The sequence below is a fragment of the Lycium ferocissimum genome, chromosome 1 (assembly GCF_029784015.1).
Source record: "Lycium ferocissimum isolate CSIRO_LF1 chromosome 1, AGI_CSIRO_Lferr_CH_V1, whole genome shotgun sequence".
In the NCBI taxonomy this organism is placed as follows: domain Eukaryota; kingdom Viridiplantae; phylum Streptophyta; class Magnoliopsida; order Solanales; family Solanaceae; genus Lycium; species Lycium ferocissimum.
Window position 1 is genome coordinate 67,924,423 of NC_081342.1, and position 23,549 is coordinate 67,947,971.

General features: G+C 35.1%; 3 protein-coding genes across 8 annotated transcripts in view; all 3 read right to left on the bottom strand.

Moving 5' to 3' along the window:
* Window positions 1–7,487, bottom strand: part of LOC132058078 (F-box/LRR-repeat protein 25-like) — a 32,826-nt gene extending 25,339 nt beyond the window's left edge. Inside the window, exons 1-4 of one of the 2 annotated variants that reach the window (XM_059450646.1) lie at window positions 7,314–7,487; window positions 4,720–5,718; window positions 4,179–4,349; window positions 3,219–3,713 (exon numbers count right to left, since the gene is read on the bottom strand). In XM_059450646.1, coding sequence (XP_059306629.1) covers window positions 3,405–3,713; window positions 4,179–4,349; window positions 4,720–5,685 — 1,446 coding nt within the window. In that variant the 5' untranslated portion in view covers window positions 5,686–5,718; window positions 7,314–7,487 and the 3' untranslated portion in view covers window positions 3,219–3,404. Of the gene's footprint in view, window positions 1–3,218; window positions 3,714–4,178; window positions 4,350–4,719; window positions 5,719–7,313 lie in introns of those variants that run through there. The other variant, XM_059450651.1, reaches the window with a different exon arrangement.
* On the bottom strand, window positions 655–2,459 carry LOC132058146 (extra-large guanine nucleotide-binding protein 3-like). Its single transcript, XM_059450704.1, has 2 exons — window positions 2,207–2,459; window positions 655–1,042 (listed from the first exon to the last, which is right to left on the bottom strand). Exons 1-2 carry the CDS (start codon window positions 2,398–2,400, stop codon window positions 655–657), a joined length of 582 nt encoding a protein of 193 aa, XP_059306687.1. The 5' UTR covers window positions 2,401–2,459.
* A 2,852-nt stretch (window positions 7,488–10,339) lies between the features above and the next one.
* Window positions 10,340–20,821, bottom strand: LOC132058044 (extra-large guanine nucleotide-binding protein 3-like). Of its 5 annotated transcripts, none has more exons than XM_059450614.1 (9): window positions 20,523–20,821; window positions 17,241–18,267; window positions 16,744–16,881; window positions 15,625–15,729; window positions 15,355–15,534; window positions 14,722–14,872; window positions 13,393–13,640; window positions 11,988–12,160; window positions 10,340–11,180 (listed from the first exon to the last, which is right to left on the bottom strand). In XM_059450614.1, the coding sequence occupies exons 2-9, from the start codon at window positions 18,153–18,155 to the stop codon at window positions 10,550–10,552; spliced, it is 2,541 nt and encodes an 846-aa protein (XP_059306597.1). In that variant the 5' UTR covers window positions 18,156–18,267; window positions 20,523–20,821; the 3' UTR covers window positions 10,340–10,549. The 5 variants fall into 5 exon arrangements, with proteins under 5 accessions (XP_059306597.1, XP_059306603.1, XP_059306607.1 ...); XM_059450620.1 differs by having other exon boundaries at window positions 17,241–18,284; XM_059450624.1 differs by lacking the exon at window positions 20,523–20,821 and having other exon boundaries at window positions 14,722–14,848; window positions 17,241–18,652.
* Window positions 20,822–23,549: the final 2,728 nt, after the last annotated feature.

Below are 23,549 nucleotides of genomic sequence, written 5' to 3' on the forward strand. Positions count from 1 at the left end.
AGTTAACGGGAACTCTTGTTTGATTTGAAGAACAAAGGCCAAGGTTATGTGGACTCTCACATATTTTGTATGTATTGAGACGGAGTACAACTGAACTTGAAGAGTACAGACCAAAGGGTATGTGGAATATCACATATTTTGTATGTTTTACTATATTTTAGAAGTTCTTGTTTCATGGTCAGCAATTAAAATCACATGAATTTTATCTTTTAAGCCTGTTAAGTAATCTGATAGTCTAAAATTCTGAAAATTATTTATGCACAATAATTTAACAATTTTTCATTAAGAAATCAAAATAACTTGTAAAACAGAGTTTATTTTACTAGATAAGCTAGACTGTCCTATGGCATCTTTGATTAGAACATGAAGAGATTTGCTACTTTTGGCTTGGAATACCTCAATTAAGTATTGGAGAATTAATCACCCAACGACAATTTCCCTTCTTGTCAGCTAGCTAGTTAAAGTTATAGCTAAGAATAATAAAAAATATATTCTTTTTTCAGATTTAAATGCAATTAACATACACTGGGGTGCCAGATGACCACCGTCAAAATGACCATGACAAGGAAATTTTGAAAAAAAAATTGATTAGTAAAATTTATGTGCACTCACTTTCCCTTTTTCTTTGCCATATCTACAAATATCAAGATATGTCTACATTATTTTACTCCTGCCGGATAAATGGAGAAGAGCTAACATCAGTTGTACTAGTTGTACTGTAAAATGAATCATTGGAACATAATAATAAGCTTGGTTTGCTAGCGACAGGTTACTATAGTGAGTCTGCACGGGACTGAAGTCAGTGAACGACTCGCAAGATTCCAATGGTACACGAGCAACCTTCTCAAACAGATCATACTTGTTCAAGATTAAAACAAATGGGGTCTCTTTGAAACAGGGATGTCTGACTTCTTTGATATGTACCACTACCGTTGTCCTCTGAAACAAGCCACATCTGATCAGATAGTCACTCAGCGCAAACATCTCCACCCACTTGTATCCTTCGTTGATTCCGTTGGCATTTACTCTGATTAATTGGTACCTGTCGGGAAGAACAAAAACCATGTACCTAGGTGTTGGAAGTGTGAAGAAATGATAACTCATAGCACATATGCTTTTCGAGAACCATCAAAATAGTCACAATTATCTGTCCTAACCTATTAAAATTTGATTAGTCTATGTCACCTAGACTAAGTAAAATGGGAAAGCAGAATGTAGGGTTGTTCAAAACCGAACCGCCCAATAAGCTCTCCTACCAGAATGTCATGGCAAATTGAAGGGTATAGGAATAGAGGAATCTTTCAAGTGACTTTTTTCTCACTTATAAGTTATACAAGTACAACCCCAGAAGCTTTCCCACCCATGATCATTCTATTTTCATATTTCTTTACAGCGGGGATTAGGGGTGGACCTCTTTCCCGGGATCAATGGTTCTTTTCTGGACCACTTAAGTACCTAACTAGCATGATGTTTTCTTATTTTCGATAACATGATTTTAGTAATACAATTGGTCAAGCACCAAGACTGTGTTGGTGAGTACAAAAACTATATACAACTCAGGATACTCCTGAAGGTAAAATCTATCACAACAATAGCTTCATTAACATCTTTCAGTTTACCCAAAAAAACAAGTAAATTCAAGCACTTAAATTTTCAGTCGCAAGTTGCTTCTACTTTTCCTTCAAACACCTTCTGTTTCTTTCCTTCTGTAATACCCACAGCACAAATGTCGGGACTTTGTTCCACTTCCTCCTAAGGACTTTCTCACTGTAAATATTCTTTCACAGAAGCAGACATAACCCAAATTGCTCCAAAAATATTAATAGCACTTTATTTGTTTTTAAGGAATATTAATAGCACTTTATAACTAGCACAATTACCTGCAGAAACAAAAAGGCACACCTCATCTTCTGGGCCATCTCAACAGACCCCACAATGTATGCCTATGAAATTTTAACTGTGACTCTAGGCTAACTACACCAGTGAAATACTGTAACATTCTAATTTAATAACTTCACAAGATTTTGCAGATATATTATAATCATCATGAGGTGACATGCATGCAAAATGAAAAATTTACGCTGCCCATTGGAGTTACGTGTCAAACTAGAGTACCTCCGGAGAATTCTTAACATCTAAACTAAAACAATACTTAATTACCACTTAACGCCTAAAAATGCAACTGCAGTAGGAGGAGAATGGTTACCTAGTAAAAGGTGGCGCAGGAGCTTCCAGATTGTCTCCAAGGGTTTCAAACATTGAACTACGATCATCCAAGGAGAACACCATAAAAGCCAAAACATTCCCTTGGGTAACTCCTACAGCATACAGTATGTGTTGCTTTGAAGGTTCATACTCTTTTTTTTTTTTTTTTTTGTTCGATAACCAGTTTATACTCATTGCTTGATACCTCTGTGCAGTCTACAAGACCGGGAAAAAAGCCAAATCAGTATCCATTGTCTATCTTAAAAAGTGATTAGCCAAAACCCATTGCTCTGAGCTCACAATCGCTGCAATACTCTCGAAAGACATTGTTCTCAATGTTACCACTTCTCTTTCAAATCTATAATAGTATTGAAAATTGGCCATAGGGGCTCTTCTTCCTCATTGGTAGAATGCTTGGCAGCATTCTCAGAGGGGTTGGGCTCAGATCCCGGGAACTTGAAGAAAAAGCAAGGTTTCATGGCAACCTGAAATTCTTGGACTTTGACTTGGTGGACTGATCACAGCAGCAACCTGAGATACGTGCAACAGGATTGACTCTATAACAGGTAAGACATCTTGGCCTAGAGATCTTGATTCAGAAAGAGGTTCTGCTACAGGTGCTGCGGGAATTGTACCAGAGTTCACATTAAGGGGGTTCTACTCTACAAAGCTCGTACAGTAATGCTATTGAGCAATCCAAGTCAGCACCTTCCTCAGTGAGGATAACTCCTGGAGGAAGCAACCTCCATACCATCGCCCTCCAATTCTTTATTTAGAAAGGAAATAAAGTGGGAGAGAGCAACTATTCTAATTGCCGCGAAAGGAACAAGTACTAACAACTCCTTCGATACTGACAAATATTTTGATGTTCCTTTTTCACCAATAAAAAGTAAAATAGGCCAAAGAAACAAGTCGTAATGAATCGTGATGTACTATCTTGGCAAAATGATTTTCAACTTTAAATTTTAAAAGTATAAAAACATGATAAAGATTCAGCAAATATGAAGTAGAAATCACAAAACATTTAGAGCAAGCTTTCTTATATGATGATCAGAGAAGCAAAATATTGTTACTTAGACATTAAGAACTACTGAAAAGTACAAGTCTAGCCATGTCTATCAATTGCAACCAGTTTCAAACATAAAGCAACAGTGATTACACATGTCGCGATCAACACAAATGATAGAGGCCAAATTCTATCAATAAGGAAAGACAACTGAAGCGTGTGGAGAGGATCTGGGAAAGCTTTGAACCTCCTGGGCCATCTTAACATGATCCTGAGACACATCACTCCCTTCAAACTTGACAGCAATGACGAACTTTTCTAACACTGTTGCATTCTTGAGCAAAAATTTTACCAATGGCACTACAGATTTATTTCCACTTAGTGGTGGTCCATCAAAATTAATGATCTTGATGGTCTTCAGATGTAGCAAAGAGCAGTTAAAATTATGTGTCCTGAACCTCTTGCTCTGTTCATCCTCGTTTGGGTACCTTGACAACAGGTCCTGCGGGAAGAATCCGATATATTAACCAGCTATTCTCCTTCAGGTAGAAAGCCTAGGAGTTGATTGCCGACAAATTAAAAGGTGATTAATTTTGCCACAGACTAGTCCTCCTCCCATTAGAACACTATTTTTGCTTACACATTAGAGGCTTATCTCCTAAAATTTTGCAAAAGATTGAACCTTCTCAACCTTAACTCTACTTGAGGATTAAACCGGTTCAATTCTTACCCCTTTTTTGAAGAGGTAAGGTTGTCAAGTCCCCTCTTTGTAACCTTTTAATATTGTCTATGAAATATACCAGTAAAGTCGTTTAAATTTATAAGAAAAACGAAAAGGATGTTTTATAATTTTATTTTCCCAAAGTACTTACAATCAGAAATATTTTGATATATATCGTATTCGTCTACCACTAATAGTTGTTTGATATTGATAACATTTGAGTATAAAGGTTTAAAGAAAACTTACTCTTGGTTTGTGATTGTTCCAGTCAAAGACCAATGTCTCAAGATCTGATGAACTCTGTAAAAAACTGCAAATTCCAGGGTAGTCCAACTGTTCTAAGGCTGCGTTAAGTTTTAAGAATTTCCAGCTTGATGTTGGAAACAGCCACCCTTTCAACTCCAGTATGGACAGGCACTTATAAACCAAATAGATAAACCAGAATATGTCAAAAAACAAGGAAATGAAAATACTTAATAAATGACATGAAAATTGTTGAATAATTCGTAAAAACAACTTCGACTATAGGACTGTGTTTTGCCACATGTCACAATTTTCATCATAAAATATTTTGTTCAGTAGGCCTTGCTTCAATGACCTGCCACTGTCCAACCAAATTGGCCATGAGAAAGTTATTCTTCAGTACTTACAAACACAGTTATCATATTATTCCAAGTAGTAGTGGCATTGTTAATGTTACTAAACTGATGGATTCAATAACAAATAATAAGTCACAAAATGAAAAAAAAAAAATCTAAATTTTGGATAGCCAAGAGTATGAATCAACCTCGATGCACCAGGGACCCAATTCAAGGTTCTCGACATGGGCAACGCTGTGAAGAAGTTCCTGGAAATATCTACACTCCTTTTCCAATCTGTCTTTTTCACCTTCAAGTTCATAAAAATCAACACTTAAAGAAAGGACCGCAGTAACAAGTGAAGCCATATTTCTCAGCTGAAAGCGTATCCCATAGCAGCACAACCCCAAAAGTTCCAAATGTCGAACATACGGGGCAAATATTTCGAGACAATAGACAACCTCTTCAGCAACTTCTGTTTGGTAGTTTGTTATAATCAATTTTTTCAGCTTCACAGAGTTAATTTCCAAACGACGAATGCCACCAACTTTATCTAGTTCCAAGCACTCCAAGTTAGGGCAACCTGATAATACTTTTTCCATAACACCCTCCGGCAATGCCACGTCACCAATTGAAAGATTAACAAGACTACTCCAATTAACACTACCAGTAGGGTTTAACTGGCAATTACCTAGAACCAAATTCCTCAATGATGTATTCCTATACGCAAACTGAGGAAACTTATATGCGTAATCCGGATAACGCGTCCAGTAAAATTTAAGTGTAAACTCTTCAACATTAGCAATCTTAGTGGCAAAATGTACCCAAAAATCCACATCTTTAGCAAGATACTCCCTGTATTTATAGGGAAAAACCCTAAATGCTTTGATTTTCTCACAAGACCTCCAATAGTGAAGCTCTCTATTGGTGGAAGCTACGAAAGCAAGAATTTTCTTGCTGTTTATGTTACTATCATAGGGATACTTGGGGAAGGGGAAATTGAGTGATAGTGGAACGGATTTCCAAAGAAATCTACATTGTTTAGATAATGTGCTGGTTTGTACAACTTGTTTTCCGTCCGGCAACATAGAGAGGATATGGAGTAGAATCGGCTCCGGCAGATTAGTGAGTCGGTCTCCATCTCCTTTCACCATGATATTCCTCTGTATTTCCATGGAGTACAACTTCCAATTGAGGAGAAATCAGTCCTGATCAAAAAATAAAAAAAAATTGAGGAGTAAACAGTCATGGAAGGGCATTACGTCCAGAAGCATTTTCCGACATGATAGAATACAAACAATCTAAAGAGAATGTCTGATTTAGCTATAAACATACATATATAATGATATTTATTCCAACAGTACAAATCAAAATAATCAAAGTTCAACAGAATATCTTCTAGTTCCTTTTTTGTTTAATTACTTTTTAAGTTTTAGTTTAAAAACATAACATTCTTTGTATTCTATAAGCTCTTTCTTTACATGAATTATCAAGTACTATACTTGAATTTTGTTAGAAAAATTGAACGCTTCAATATTAAATCGACATCATTCCAGAAGAGCAGTTTGCTAATCTAACTTCATTTAAATAAATTTTTAAACCAAAAGCTAAACTATTTTGATACCAAGTAATCATGTTTCTCATTGCTTTTTAGAATTAACAATCAAATTATGAAAACTTTACACATGAACGTGATTTGGTAATGTAAAAAAGATAGGGTATAAGTAACTAAGTTGAATTACATTGATAGCATAAAAATTAATTTAAACTATCACATTATACAACTTCAGTCCATGCAAGAAGAACAAGATTTAGCCAAATCCCAAAGCTGAAACACGTTTGAAAATTGAAGTCCAATATATAAAAAATGATCTCCAACTACACGAGATGTTGAATACTACCTCTGTTCAATTTGTTTGTCTTAGTTTGACTTGGCACAGAGTTTCAGAAAGTAAAGAAGACTTTCGAATCTTGTGGTCTTAAGCTAAAATATGTAGAATGTACCAATATATCCTTTAATCTTGTGGTCTTAAACATGTCAATTGCCATGAATAAGGTTGGAATTAAAGAGTTGTCAAAAATGGAAAGTAAGACAAACAAATTGAAATGTACAGAGTATTGTGTAGTACATATGTCTTAATTAACATAAAGGATTAGTGACTTCCTCATAATATCTCAGATTCATTCAAGTTGCCTCAAACTCCTTATAAACTAAACCCCCAAGCTAAAATACTTACAAATAAATATAAAAACAGAAAACAAACATTAAGCCCCGTTTGGCCATGGATAGTTTTCAATATTTTCCGTAATAATATTCTGGAAAACTATTCGGACATAGAATTGTTACAATTTTCTGGAATTCAACTTGAAGAAACTCCAAAAAGCGGTTTTCACAATTTTCACTCCAAATCACTCATAAAAATCCAAAGCCAACTCCAATTTGTATTGGGGTCCAATCCAAACACAACTCAAATTTCCAAATACCATTTTCGACTTGAAAACATATACTCCCTCTATCCCAATTTATGTGGCACGCTTTCCTTTTTTGTCTGTCCAAAAGAATGTCACCTTTCTCTATTTATAGCCACACAAATATGTAAGTCTTCCCTTCTTTCTTTTAACTTGGTGCGGAGTCAAATTGGATCACATAAATTAGGACAGAGGGGGTACTACTTTTTTCCAAATTTCACAATTCTTATGTCCAAACGCCCACTAAGGTGATCTTTCTAACAGTGTAACAGAACAAAAATATGATAAAAGAAGAGTGATTTATAAAGAAGATGAAATTAGAAAGCTTTCTTACCTGCTTTTGACGTAAAAAAGCTTGGGAATTTGGTTGCTTCTTGATGATGGCCGTAGAGTTGATGGATTTCAGAGGAGTGTATAAAGAATGAAATGAGGGAGAGGGTTAGCGGGGTTTTTTAAGTTTCGGGATTACAAAATAACATCAAGGATAGAAGAATAAATTTTTGGGAACCCATACTTCATTTATTCAAAAGAAACATTTTTTTAAAAAAAATATTTATGATATCATCATTATATATTATACCATGGTGCTTCGGTCCTTCAACGAGACACTCCTCAATCCTCCACGATATCATAATGATACATAAATATACTGAGACGATATCATCAAGACTTTCTCTTCTCTTAGTCCTCCATGATACCATCGTGATATGTAAACATACCGCGATGGTATTATAAAGGAAGGGTTTTGAGCGAGATAGTACTTGGATAAATATATTCGGTCGGTTGAGTAAGAAGTGGAATTAGTTTAGGAGAAGGCATGGGTGGGTAAATATTTTACATTTTAGGGTATTTTTTGTTGTTTTCCCTAAATTTTTGGTCAAACTAATCTCTCGTTTGACTATAACTGTTGGAATCTTTTTTCAAAAATAATTTAAAAACATTGTTTGTCCATGAAAATTGACCAGTTTTTGACAAAATAAACTGGAAAATAATAAGTTGGGGGAGACCAATTTGTGGCTTATAAGCTGATTTGACCAGCTTCTTAGAATGGCCGAAAAATGGTAAAAATTTGAGGGTGACGTACAAATAGGACACGATGAATTTTTGGCCCTGTTAAATTATTATTTTTTTAGTACTATAATTCCACTTTATTGATTTTGATATGCTTTACTTGAGCCGAGGGTCTATCGAAAACAGTCTTTTTCTACTTTCACAAGGTAGGGTAAGGCTGCTACACACTACTCTCCTCGGGCGTAACTTATAAAATTACACTGGGTATGTTGTTAAATAAATTTTTTAGAAGACCTTGACTAGATGGACATAAAATAGTTTTGCCTATGAATTTTAATAAGTGAGCATGCTTAATTCACCACAAGTTCTGCCGCATAAGCAAAAGTTGCATGTATTGCTCAATTATTCACAAGTTGTGTGTATTGTTTAATTCTTCACAACTTTTTCCTCTACTTTAACTGAAAATTTTTGTTGTTATATTATTGTTGGAAAGTACAATTAAACTTGATCATGATTAGGTTTTTGAAAAAAAGAAGTCAGTCAATATAATTGAAAAATCATGCCCAATAGGTAACACATTGCACTATATTCAACCTCCATAACTTATTGAAATGTTCGAACTCCTACCCCGTAGGCAAAATTAACTAATGCGCACATTATAAGTAGAACTTATGCCAGATGGGCAACAAAAATTTTGACCAACAAATTTTCTTAAGTTGAGATCACTTTTTAAAAATCTTGTTTATCGCCTATCGGGGTCAAAGTTCAAGACCACCCTTTAGAGGGACAGCAGACATAATTTCATCCTGCTTATAACCCAATCCGATTTGAGGCCTATAACTTAAGTCTAATCCTCAGGAGAAGGATACAAGTAGCCCTCAAAGTGGTGGTCTTGAATTTTTGTCGCCGCTAAACTTCAAATTTAACAGGCAATTCGCTGAATTGCCTTTCTTTTGGGGTGGTCTTTTTGCCCCTCATATTTGAAATTTTTAAATTTAGCCCTTTGGCTAAAATTCATGGGTTCCGGGTTCGAACCCTCACTCAGTCAAAAATTTAAAAGAAATTCGCAAGACAGAGTTTAAATTTCGCTATGCCTCCACCGGCATACACTTGTTAGGAATTACCAAAGTTATGCCGAACCCGGCATACTTATGCCTTGTAGGGCGAACTTGGCATAAGTATCCGGTCCAAAGATAATTTTGGTAATTCCTTCACAAGTTTATCTTTGGTCCCGCATACTTATGGGCAAACTTTTAGTTAGCGTTAACTAAAAGTCTTTTATAGTTATGCCTTATGATAAGAGACTTTTAGTTAAAGATAACCAAAAGTATGCCCCATAAGGCATAACTTTTCCTTAAGAAATAGACTTTGTCTTATAAAGGCAAATTTTTAGTTATGCCTTTAAGGAAAAGTTCCGCCTTTTATAAGATACTTTTTAGTTATGCGCTTATGGGACATCTTTTAGTTAGTGCATAACTAAAAGTCATCCTATAAGGCATAACTAGGAAAAGACTTTTAGTTAAGGCTTAACTAACAGTTTTCCCATTAAAAGTTTGTCATAAGTATGCCGAATCGGACATTAACTTGTTAAGGAATTACTAAAGTTATGCTGGACCGGGGATACTTATACCAAGTCTGCCCATAAGGCATGAGTATGCCGGGTCCAAAGATAACTTTGGTAATTCCTTAACAAGTGTATGCCGGACCGCGACCCAAACCTTGCCTTGCAATTTTTTTTTTAATTTATGCTTGAGCGGGAGTTCGAACCCAGAACCTCATGATTTCTGCCTGAACGCTCAGGGTTGCAACGCGAAGGGCAAAAATTAAAGACCACAAATATGAGAAAAGAAAATTTAAAGACCACCCCAAAAGAAGGGCAATCCGCACAAAAAAAATGAATTTAACAAGTGCCCTTCCCTTAGCCCATGGGTAGCACTTTTAGCTTTTGACCTTGAAACCCTGCGAATAGGACAAGCAAGGGTCAAAAGGTAATAACTACCCCAAAAAGTGTCATATTTCTGCAATTTTTTGCTAACCTCTACCTCTTTTGACATCCGTAGTCATTAACTATAATTAAGTAGCCATTGCTTAAAAAAATTGAATTTTGTTTGTCAAAATTAGGAATGTGTTTAAATAAAAACTATCTTATGAAGAAAAAAACACTCAAAAGAAGTTTAATGGAGCTTCATTAAAATAAAATTTTGTCAGAAGTAATGCTTTTGTTTGTTTGTCACCCTAACAATTCTATGGGGTTTTGTGTTGTAATAATTCCTTATAATCGTATCATGTCTCATAGTGATATCGAATACATGAAACAAGTTCCTTCTTACTTAAGTTGCTGGACAAAGATTTGAAGTCATTGTTGCTTGTTTTATGCTTTAGGTCTTTCTAATTCTCATTGTTGCCGAAGCACAGCTTATAGACTCTAGATAACTTGAAACACCATCATCAAGAAAGACCATGACAAGGAAATGGTGAAAAAAGTTGATTAAACTTCTTTGATGTCATCTCCCTTTTTCTTTTCTCTATCTACAAATATCAAGATATGTCTACACTATTTTACTCTTGTCGGACAAACGGAGAAGAGCTAACATCAGTTGTACTGTAAAATGAGTCCTCCACTCCACCATAGTAGGTCTCTTCCTTTTCCTCGTCCCACTTCACGACCTCCCTTATATACTTGAATGCCTCATCAACTGTCACTCGGTCTCTTGCACGAGCTTGCCACACAAATAGCTTTCTACCCATGAGAGAAGCATAGAGGTCTTTAAATTTCATTGCGACATAATAATATGCTTGGTTTGCTAGTGACTGGTTACTATGGTGAGTCCGCACTGGACTGAAATCACTGAACCACTCGCAAGAGTCCAATGGTACCCGAGCAATCTTCTCCTCGAATAGATCATACTTATTCAAGATTAAAACGAATGGGGTTTCTTTGAAACAGGGATGTCTGACCATTGTTTCAAAGAGTTCTTTGATATGCACCATCTTATTCTGAAGTAGTGTGCCACTACCGCTGTCCTCAGGAGCAAGCCAAATCTGATCATAGTCACTCAGGGCCACACAAAATACTACAACACGAACATCTTCGAACATCTCCACCCACTTGCATCCTTCATTCATTCCGTTGGCATTTACTCTGATTAGCTGGTACCTGTCAGGAAATGAAATTAGTCTGTCACCTAGGCTAGAATCAAGTAGATTATTTGGATGAGCACATATGTTCATGTTTAGCAAGTTCTCAGCATGTTTGAACAATCCACAAAATTGCTCATATCGATGAGACACCAGAATGTCAGGAAACTAAAGGTCTAGGAATACAGGAATCATTCAAGTAACTTTTCTCCCTTATATATTATAAAAGCGCAACTCCAGAAACTTTTTCATCTGCTAGCATTCTTTTAGAGCCCCATACGTTTTGGATGTTTATTCGGGCCAATTAAAAACTATAAAGAAGTGCTTTAGGTAGCCGCAAGGTATGCAACACCCACACAAGGGTAGTAGTGTCCTTGAAATATGTGAACAATGGTGGTGTGTGGGAAGGGGCTTGGAGTGGTAGAAAGGTTAACTGTAATAAAACATGGAAAAAGTCTCTCAGAGTCACACACGGTCTTAACTTTAAACGATCCCTACTTCCTGTGTATAAAGAATTTGCAATGCAAATTGTAGCCCTTGAAGTCTAGTTTCCAACTGTTCACCAAGATTGCTGGTGAGTGCAAAGCTATGTACAACGCAGGCTACTCCTGAAGCCTGAAGATAAAATCTATCACAGCAATAGCTTCGTTAACATCTTTCAGTTTACACCAAAAAGCCTTTTTCAGATGCATTTTTATCGTCATGAGGTGTCATGCATGCATAATAAAAAATTTACATTGCCCATCAGAAATATGTGTCAACCTAGAGTACATCTAGAGAATTCTCAACATCTAAAACTAAAACGATAATTATCAGTTAACACCAAATGTAATTGTCCTAGTAGGAGGAGAATGGTTACCTAGTCAGAGGTGGTGCAGAAGATTCCAGGTTGTCTCCATAGATTTCAGACATTGGGCTACGATCATCCAAGGAGAACTCCATAAAAGCCAAACCATTACCTTGTGTAACTCCTTCAGCATACAGTATATCTCGCTCTGAAGGTTCATACTCATTGCTTGACAGCTCAACAGCCTACAAGCCCCCAAAAAAACCAATTTAGTATCCGTTGTCTATCTTCTGTGGTGGTTACCGTTGATCAAATTAAAAATCGATTCATTAGCAAGTGTACTCAAGAAAACAAGTAAATAGGTCTTACATTCAGTTGTAATAACTTGTCTCAAGAAAGGATATAGATTCTATATTAATCACTATTAGAGATAACCCTCGGGCAGCAGTTGCCTATGATAGTAACAGGACAAAGTCAAATATGTTCTTGACATAGCATACTTACAAGGAAATAAGGGGTCGTTTGGTCGCTGATTAGAGTTATGCACGTATTAATAATGCAGGGATTAGTTATGCAAGAATTAGTTATGGGTTCAGTTATGAATCCTATTCATGTATTAGTTATTCCATTTTTTGTTAGGAGAGGTAGAGCGAGGCCAAAGAAGAACTGGGGGAGGTGATTAGACAGGTTATGGCACAACACCAGTTGACTGAGGACATGACCTGAAGGCCGATGATTGGGGTAGAAGGTTAGTAGGTAGTAGAGTGTTGTCGTATTTGCTATTGTGCTGTCTCTTTTCCTTTCCTACTTTCCTGCACTGGTTACATTTCTTTTGAGCTGAGGATCTACTTGAAACAGGCTCTCTACCCCGCAAAGGTAGAGGTAAGGTCCGCGTACATCCTACCCTCCCCAGACCCCACTTGTGGAATTACACTGGGTATGTTGTTGTTGTTGTTATTCCATTTTCTATCATGCATAAATAATACTCGACTCCCTCATAGCTTATACATGTATTAGTTACACGGGATTGTAAGCTGGTAACCGAACACCGTACTTGGTGTGCTGAATTTTATACATAGCAACTAAAATGCTACCAAACATGCTGCATGTTGGTTTTAATACATGAATAATTCAGTTCCTAACCAGCACATGTTGGTTTTAATACATGAATAATTCAGTTCCTAAACGGCCCCCAAGTGAATAAGTAGAAAACTTTATAGCAGTCAATCTCGATCCTTGTAACAGTATATAGATGAACCATGAGAACACTATAGATTTTTCAAGAGATATGTTACCAGGAGAGGAGAGCCAACTGCATATTGACAACATACGGTCAACAACTCAAATCAACTAGATAACCAAATCAACTCAATACCCATATGCATCTAAGAAAGTGCAAAAATGAGTTATGTAGCTACATTGCTCGAGATTTTGACAATTTGATTCAATAAGACTACTCGTATGCCCCAAAAAGTACCTTACTCAAGAAGTAATCTGCTACATCTGGAAGGAAATGAAGCTCATTTCTTCTCTTGTATGTTTCCTGTATAGCAGGATCCTTCCACACCTCTTCAACCAGAGGAGCATATTCGCGTGTTGCTGCAGGGAAAAATGCATCTAAATCTCCGGTAGCAATGATGTCCAGTAGCCAATCAGAGAAATGCTTCAACCTCGGGTTCAAGGAATAGATGCATTGGTTACTTTCAGAAGATTCCACGTCACCACCTATAAATTGCAGCCATTAATACCTTTGACCGCGACATTGTGGATCATCAATGGAAATGGAAACTATATGGTTAATACAATTCCAAATAATGAAGGTTCTAATCAATGTACCAACGAAGATATCTTTGACCTTAGTAAAACTGCAGTATGTTTTTAGTAAGTGGCATACAGCATTTAAACTCCATATAATAAGACTGTAGGAGACTTCACGTCTTTGAAATTGGTCAAAGGGGACAAGTAAAATAACTGAAAATTAACAATTAAATAACTCCCTCAAAGATTCCTCTCTAAGACTTTATATTACCACAAAAATCTGAACCTAAATGACCATACTCTGAATCTTAGAAATAAAATCCTAACATGTACAACACACACATCAATGTAACTCAATTTCACGACTTGAACCTTGTTCCTACATCACCTGATCAATTTGAACAGGCATTCACCATCTATTTTCATTGTTCAAATCTTTGACAACATGAAAATACCTTAGCTATCAAAATATCCAATATTTTGAAAAACAAAATCACCGATTACCCATAGTCAGGAATAGAATAATTGAGGGAAAGATATTACGGTGATAGAAAAAAATGACTGGCAAAAGATAAATTGACTAATTCTCGTTATTTAATTAGGAATGATTGTTGGTCATTAAAGAATACAAAAGAAAGAATTTCGAACTTACAAGATACGATCTATCTGGATCTAAAGTGTCAATTCCAACAAATATTGAACTAAAAAATTCTTGTTTTCGAAAAGGTTTGCCATCTGAGATGAATCTATTATTTCAATGAATTGTGTTTCTCGCAAATCTAATTGAAGAAAAATCCAATAGATTTGTTTACCTTATCATAAAAATAAAAATCCAATACATTTGTGTAGAGACTTCGACTATTTGTTTATGGGTGAAACTTTAGAGAAGTAAAATATTTCTGGCAGTTCTTTTGTTTCTTCTTCCTCCAAAATTTGTTAAGTAGGAAGGCATTCCACTATGGACACAAACTATCACTAGCGGGGTAAGTACTTTGTAAATTAACAGAGCAGTCTTTATCACAAATTTTAGAGATATATTTGAAAGAACCTTCAGCCTCTATTCTTGACAAAGCCTCCTCTTCAAAGCGCTCCCTGCCGTCAAGAAGAATGCTCAGATACTTGTACATATTGCTTTGAATCATCAGCTTGATATCTTGAACTTCTTCAGCAGTGAACTTGTTCCCATACAAAAATTTCGCCTGCTCAGAAGGTTGTGGAAAAAGAGTATATTAATAATAAGAAAGAAAGTAAGTACAATCAATCACTAAGGCAAGTGGCGCACGGTTCGAAACTTAGTGAATAATGGATTTGCCCCTCTACCCTTCTCCACTTAAGGAAAGTCAATACTAACCCATGCATTTCATTTCACCCACATAAATTGGATAAAATTTTCTATTCTTACACTTTGTCATATGTTTTTTGTAAGAAAAAACAGTCCTAGCAGAAAAATACCCATCTTCAATATGATGCCAAAAAAAATTATTTGCAGCAAATGAAATGTGTCGATCATAGTTGTCTCTATTCCGTTACACAAATGAAAAAAGAAAAAACATTTTAGAAAGTTTTTACATATGTAGAGACAAATCAGACTTCAGATAAAAAAAAAAAGTTAATAAAGAAAAAGCATTTCCTCTAACAAGCGGTATGCAATAAATAGCTTAGACAGATCCAATATGGGTACCTGTTTGAAAATAGTGCTTGTTCCAGAACTTTCAAGTCCAAGTAAAAGTAGCTTCTGAACCCTTTTTTGCTCTATATAATTTGTAACAGTAGTATAATTGCTAGGTTCATCCCTCTGTCCATGGGGCTGACCAGTAGGTACTGGCAGCGACAACAGGGAGCAGATAAACCGCGTTAATGCCTGTATAACAAACAAAGATGATATATTTAATAACCGACTAGCCCTACAAATAGAGTCAAAAGTGCATCGTAATCAACTTCTTTTTGCTACCTTTTCCCATATGTTACCCCGAATATTGTTTTGTCCTTCTTCCTCATAGCGACCATCGTCATATACCCAAAAGTGAGTGTCACGAGGACATTGCACATTTGCAAGCTGAAAATTAAAGATAAAAATGATTCACTGCAGAGAAGCTATTGAAGACATGTAAGCAAGTCCCATTTTTAATACTACCTCCGCTTCAATTTATGAGTCTTAGTTTGACTGGGTACGGAATTTAAGAAAGTATTGAAGACTTTTGAATCTTGCAGTCTTAAACTAAAGATATGTTTAATGTACCAAAATGCCATCTAATCTTTCGGTCTTCAACATGCCATGTGGGATGTTGGAATTAAAGAGTTACCAAATTAGGAAAGAGGCATTTTTTTAAACAAACTATTCCGTAAAAGGAAAGTAAGACAAACAAATTGAAATGGAGGGAGTAGCTGAACGTGACATAGACTCGTGCACAGTTTGTCAAATAAAAATCGCATATCAGCATAATTGGAGTCTGCTATTCCAAGTATGCAGTTCATTCTTTATAGTTTATTTCCCTATTGAGCTTTTGTTTTCAGCTAAATTAGGTCAAATCTCAAACATCATTCGCAAAATTTCAAGGTAATAAGAGATTTCCTCGTCAATTAATGCAATCTACTATTTATGAAAGGAATAACTGCAGCCTACTTAAACAAGTATCGGATTCCTGATCAATCACAATAAATTACGATTGGGAAACCACTTTATAGTTCAACAGTTTAAGAAGATGACAATTCAACAGTAATCTCAGAGCTATAAATGATTACTTGGATGTAGATTTTATTAACTTCATAGTATATCAGTAAAGCTACCCAACATTTTTTAAGGACAAACCATAAACAAATTATTGCAGCGGTAATAGGGTCAGAAAAAATCATTGGTGCAGTCAACATTTGACTAAAAGAAACAGCATGACAATAAGCGACAAAATTGACCAAAAAAGAGGAGATATCTTTTAAGTGAAAAGACATAAACTGTGGCTAGTAAATAGAGGGTAACCATTAGTTTGGCATATAAATAGCGTGCAGTAATTGTTCTACGACAAGGCATTGCCCCAAAATGAACGGAAACTTAGTTTTAGTACAAACGACATACCTTTAGCACTTTGAGTTCCAGTTTAGTTATCTCTCGGCCATTAATATAGACCTGTGTGGTTCCATTGCTTGCATGCGGATTAAGTTTCCCAGTAAAATTCAGGTTTGAGCTCACAATTCTGTCAGGTTTTTCTCCTTCCTGTTAAATTAAGAAGCCAAAGCTGTATTAACTGTCTTACTTCCCGATAGGAATTACTCCCTCCAGTCCATAATAATTAATTTGGTCATATGGATTAAGGAATTCAATTACTCATAAAAGTTAAGAGAGGTTTTGACTAAAATACCCTTAATTATGAGTTTCATTTCTTTTTAAATTAACATAATTATGATGGGGATTAGGAATGTGTCATGGGAAAATTTGAAAAACGAATTACATACCTTCTTAGTTTTGTGAAACATCAATTATTTTGGACCAACCTTTAAAGGCTAAAGCATCAATTATTTTGGACTGGAGGGAGTATCATGAATGATTGGTTAAATTTCAAAAGATAAAATTACCTTTCCCCAAAGTCCAGATTCCTTGTCATACCAATAACTTCCAGGCTTCAACTTCTGAGGCGGTAAAGGGCACCCGAAGAGTTCTGCCATCTCATCAGGCTTCAAAGGAAATCCATTAACAATCAACTGCTCCGGTCGGAGCTGATTAGCCGCACATTCTTTTTCTGCTTTCATTATTTGCTTGACTTCCAGGGGACTAAGCAAACGTGATAACACTCTTGAATGTTTGCCAAGTTTGAACCTCTTCGACTCATCAATTGGCTCGCCAATGCAACTTACACATTTGCGCCCCTCGGGCATTGAACCCATTGCTCTGAGCACACAATTGATGCAATACTTTGCATCACAAACCAAACACGCCTCTTTATTTTCCCACTTCCCTTTCTCACACCTATAACAGAATCTTGATTTCTTTTTCTTCTTCCTTTCCTTGGAAACTCCAACGTATTCCGGAAAGACTTGATTCTCAATGTCTACCACTTTTCTTTCGGATCTATTAATAGTATTGAAAGTAACCATATGAGCTCTTCTCCCTTCATTGTGCTTTGCAGCATTCTCAGAGGGATTATGCTCGGACCCGGGGGATGCTGAGGGGGAACCTGAAGAAGAATCAGGGCTCTGCAGTACAGACACCTGGGATTCTGAACTACCTGAAATCCTTGGACTCTGACTTGGCGTAACATCCCGGCCTACGGATCTTCTTGATTCTGAAAGAGGTACTGCGATAGATGCTTGGGGAATTGCACCAGAATTCACATCAATGGGTTCTACTCTAGGAACCTCATACGATATTGGAGGACCAGTATACTCTGACGCTATTGAGTAATCCATGGCATTCTCCTCCGGGAGCGGAACTCCGGGAGGAAGCATCCTCCTCACCATCTCCCTCCAATTCTCTACACCATTCTTTTCCATCTTTTATTAAAACATAAAAATCAGAGTCCAATCTTTTTACTGCTTTGTTGTCAATTGCAGCCTCAATTTCTCACACATCTATCCCTTCTTAATGTGCCGATTCCACCATCATCTAGTAAACAAAATCATCTAAGTCAAACACAACAATATAACAATGTCACAATTACTCTCCAATGAGTTAAATCAATAAAAACAGAGTTTAAAACCAACTTTTCACATAGGCACACTCCCCACAAACACCTTCAATTTGGTAAGTTCAATCACACCAATTGATCAAAAGTTAAAGACTTTGAAATCTAACAATTCAACAATCCAAGCACAACGTTTTACTAGCCAAACAACTATACAAGGCCCACATAAACTTACTTCAACAAAAATAAAAATCAAATCTTTCCATGAAAATTAAAACCAAAGTTGGTAACTTCAAATGGGATTCAACAACTTTGAACATTGAAGTGTAAAATTTAACTAAAGCTAATTCCTCAGTTCCAACCCTAAACTACTTTGCAACAGTTTCAGCTCAAGCATACAGAAATACATGTACACAAATTAATATTAAGAAAATGGGGTATGCAAAAATTCAAAAAAAGTGTAAAATGAGAAGAAAGTTTATACCTTTAAGTTGAAAAATGAAAAGGGGTTGATTAACTTTACTTGTGAAAGTGACTAGCAAGCTCAGAATATGAATCTTGAAAATTGCTGTCACTTTTTTTTTTTAAAGCTTAAAAAGACTGAAAAAATCTAAAGTTTCATAATCAAACTTAACCAAAGCTAATCACCACCTTCCAACCCTAAACTTCTTTGCAACATGTACACAAATTAATAAACAAAAATGGGATATGCAAAAAATGTCAAAAAAAGTGTAAAATGAAGAAAGTTTTTACATTTAAGTTAAAAAAGATGAAGAAAAATGAAAAGGGGTTGATTAACTTTACCTGTGAAAGTGACTAGCAAGTGAGAATATGAATCTTGAAAATTCTTTACCAAAAAAAAAAAATGGATCTTGAAAATTGCTGTCACTTTTGTTTTAAAAGCTCAAAAAGACTGAAAAAATCTAAAGTTTCATAATCAAACTTAACCAAAGCTAATCACCAGCTTCCAACCCTAAACTTCTTTGCAATATGTACACAAATTAATAAACAAAAATGGGGTATGCAAAAAAAGTGTAAAATGAAGAAAGTTTTTACATTTAAGTTTAAAAAAGAAGAAGAAAAATGAAAAGGGGTTGATTAACTTTACCTGTGAAAGTGACTAGCAAGCTCAGAATATGAATCTTGATGAGAAAATAAAAAGGGGTTAAAAATTGCTTTCACTTTTTTATTAAGCTCCAAAAGACTGAAAATTAGGACCTGTTTGGCCATAAGAATTATTCACTTTTTTCCGAAATTTTATTTCACTTAATTAAAAAATTAGTGTTTGGCCATGAAAATGACAAATACAACTTGAAGTTGTATTTGGAATTTGAAAAACAAGAAAAACTTATTTTTCAAGTTTTTCACTTTTTTCACAACCAAAACAAGTACATTTCAACAAATAAATTCAATTTCAAAAACTATGGTCAAACACAACTCCAACTCCAAAATTTCAAAAAAAAGTGAAAAAGTTTTTGATTTCTATGGCCAAACACCTACTTAGTACTACAAAGTTTTACTAGCCAAACAACTAGGCAAGGCCCACAAACACATATTTAAACAAAAATAAAAATCAAATCTTTCATGAAAATTAAAACCAAAAAGTTGGTATCTTCAAAATGGGATTCAACAACTTTGAACATTAAAGTGTTTAAACTAATCACCAGTTCCCCAACCACTAAACTACTTTGCAACATGTACACAAATTAATAAACAAAAATGTATATGCTAAAAATGTCAATAAAATAGTGAAATGAAGAAAGTTTTTACCTTTAAGTTAAAATAGTGAAATGAAGAAAGTTTTTACCTTTAAGTTAAAAAAACAACAAAAATGTTAAAAGGGGTTGAGTAACTTCACCAGTGAAAGTGACTACCAAGCTAAGAATATGAATCTTGATGACAAAATAAAAAGGGGTTAAAAATTTCACTTTTTTATTAAGCTCCAAAAATAAAAATAAAACAACTTTGGTATCTTCAAATGGGAATCAACAACTTTGAACAATGAAGTGTTGAAACAGAGTCAAACTTAACCAAAACTAATTTCTAGTTACCAACCCTTAAACTACTTTGCAACAGTTCCAAAAAAAAAAAAACATACATAAGTACATGTAAACAAATTAATATAAAAAAAAAATGGGGTATGCAAAAATGTAAAGAAAAGAGATGAAATGAACAAAGTTTATACCTTTAAGTTAAAAAAGAAGAAGAAAAATGAAAAGGGGTTGAGTAACTTTACCTGTGAAAGTGACTAGCAAGTTCAGAATATGAATCTTGATTAAAAATTGCTTTCACTTTTTTTTTACTGAGCTCAAAAAAGAGTGAAAATATTCTAAAGGGGTTAATTGTAAAGCCTATAAATATTTTGGGAAAATTAACTCTTTTGAGCAAGAAAAAGAAAGAAGCTGCAGAAGGAAAGATATAGAAAGCTATATATAGAGAGAGAGAGAGAAAAAACTGAAGCTACAGAGAGAGAAAAAGACTGGTGATCTGCTGAATACAAAGAAGAGAGAGAGAGTGTTTGGGGTGGTGAGTTTGTTTTCAGGAGTTCTACAAAAATATAAGTACAACACGACAATGATATAGCCATATTTTTTAGGGCAAAGGGTCAAAAATACCCTCTCTATTTTGGAAAAAGGACTAAAAAATCCTCCAAACTTATTTTGAGTTAAAAATACCCCTTCCATCCTTGAAGTTTTTAAATATACCCTTGTCTTGAAGGAAATTATCCCCCAAAATAACTCAAAATCATTTTTAAAACCCGCTCCATCATTTACACCCGATCCAACTAAATAACAAACCATAAGATCCCCTTATTCCCCAATACGTAGGTTTGAAGTTTAAGGGAATTGGGGGAATAAGGGGATCTTATGAGTTATTATTTAATTGGGTCAGGTTTAAATGATGGAACGGGTTTAAATAATGATTTCGGGTTATTTTGGGGAATAACTTCTGTCAAGACAGGGGTATATTTGAAAACTTTAAGGATGAGAGGGGTATTTTTGACCCAAAATAAATTCGGAGGATATTTTTAGCCCTTTTTCCAAAGTAGAGGGGTATTTTTGACCCTTTTCCTTATTTTTTAATTTACATTCGTACAAAGAGTGCTGGTTGCTTATAAATACTACAAACGCTTAATTCATATGCGGCCCCCTAAATTTGTTCTCTTTTTTTCATTTTAACACTTTAATTAAGTGTTGTTTCTATTAAACTCCTGAATTTAATCTCAAGTGTGTCTATTAAACACAATCCAACTTATATAGTAACATATATGGTGAATTTCATTTTCTTTACCCGTGCGCGTGGATGTCAATCGCATCCTACATGGAAAATTCAACCAATTAAAATACCGTACCCATTTTAATTATATACATCAGATAGGAAGAAGTGTGCTACTGTGTTATACAAGTGAAGAAGCACCATTTAAACCAATTAAATAACAAAACTGGAAAATAAGAAATCAAAACTGAAAACTAAAATTGAAAAATAAGAAACCAAAACTGAAAAATAAGAAGCCAAAAATTTAAGAACACCAGATCCTATTATATTATTGCAGAATCCCAAAAAAGCTTCAAAATCAATCTCAAAAGGTTGGTCTTCAATTCCTGGTTGGCCGAATTTCTTGGTTCTTGAAAAAGGGTCGTTATACACATATTTTAATGATGTGTATAATTAAAATGCGTGGGGAGTTTTAATTAGTTGAATTTATCACGTAGGATGCGATTGACGTTCACGCTAAAGAAAATGAAACTCACCATATATGTTACTATGTAAGTTGGATTGTGTTTGATTGACACACTTGAGACTAAGTCTATGGATTCAATTGAAACAACACTTAGTTGAGGTGCCAAAATAGAAAAAAAAAATGGTAAGTTTAAGGAGCTGCACATGTATTAAGCCTATTGCAAACAACTTCTCTATCTCTTAAAACAAAGGTAATGTATGCGAACATTCTATCCCATTTCAGACCCCATTTATAAAATTACACTGATATTCTGTTGTTGTATAAACAGTGCTTATAAACACAGTATCAACATTATATAAATATTATAATTTTACGATAAACAATATGTCCATCTAGTATAAAAATATATAGCTAATACTATATGGGAGGTGTTTAAGAAAAAATTGGACTAAATCGAATAACTAAGGAAAAAATGGGAGTAGTGACTTATTAGCTCAATTGTTTGGCTAACTGAATTTTTACCTTATTGGTAAGGGTTTGAATCCCCACATTGTAATCCCCTCTTCCATTTATCCTTCCTCTACCCCTATATAATAATGAAAAATGAACAAAGAAAAATGGAAGGAGGGATTTAGTAGCTCAGTTGGTTAGCTACCTGAACTTTTACCTTGTTAGTGAGGGTTTGAATCCTCACGTTGTAATTCCCTCCCCCCTTTTTCCTTTCCATACCCCTATGTAATAAAAAAAAAAAAGGAAAAATGGAATTAAACCGAGTAAATATTTTTTCCCAATAAATATATATAGAGTGTAAGTATAATTTTCCTTTTGAGAAGTGGGGTCCATGTGAGAGTGCACGGTTTGGACTGTGTAAAGGAAGTGGTGAACTGGTGATGATTAAGATGACAAGTGAGAGTGTTCGTGGAGTGTAGGGAGCGTGATTACACGCTCTTCTGGTAGCGAGTGGGGCTTAGCGATCGAGAACAAAAGGAGTAGAATTGCGTAGAGATCTAGTACCTCAATTGATTAGCTATTTGAACTTTCATCTTATTGGCGAACGTTTTTGTATAACTATCCGGTACATATTATTTAGGGAAAGACATAAATTGACCATTAAATTTGTCTCCAAAAGTCATTTTCACACTTAAATTATTCTGGCGATCCATTACACACCTAATATATTTAAAAGTGATATTTTTTTACCCCTTAGAAGCTGATGTGGAAAAAACAAAAATTATAACTTAAAAATAGGCAAGTGAAGTCAAAATTATAATAAAAAATAATTTTTAAATAATAAAAAAACTAATTCCTCCACCACCACTACCCCCGCTACCCACCCCACCCCACCCCCTTCTCTTCCAGCTTCACGCCACCCTACCCCACCCCCAAACCCTTCTTTTTCTTCATCAAGCTCGAAAATTCCTTCAATGGTCGTAATGAATTCAATAACCAATTTTGCAGCTCAAAACTATGAAGCTCATGATGAACAACAAGAAGACAACAAACAGCGAATAACTAAAAGGAATTTCGAATTTTCTGATTGATTTTTCTTTTTAAAATTTGATTTTTCATATCTGTTTGTGT

What these genes read in the sequence shown, in the direction of transcription:
- LOC132058044 (XM_059450614.1), bottom strand. Translation starts at nt 18,155, where the DNA reads ATGGAAAAGAATGGTGTAGAGAATTGGAGGGAGATGGTGAGGAGGATG. An exon ending in AATCTGGACTTTGGGGAAAG is followed by an intron (nt 16,882 to 17,240) that starts GTAATTTTATCT and finishes TTAATTTAACAG; the next exon opens with GAAGGAGAAAAACCTGACAG. An exon ending in GTCAAGAATAGAGGCTGAAG is followed by an intron (nt 13,641 to 14,721) that starts GTTCTTTCAAAT and finishes TGCAATTTATAG; the next exon opens with GTGGTGACGTGGAATCTTCT.
- LOC132058146 (XM_059450704.1), bottom strand. Translation starts at nt 2,400, where the DNA reads ATGAGTATAAACTGGTTATCGAACAAAAAAAAAAAAAAAAAAGAGTAT. An exon ending in CCTGCGCCACCTTTTACTAG is followed by an intron (nt 1,043 to 2,206) that starts GTAACCATTCTC and finishes TCTTCCCGACAG; the next exon opens with GTACCAATTAATCAGAGTAA.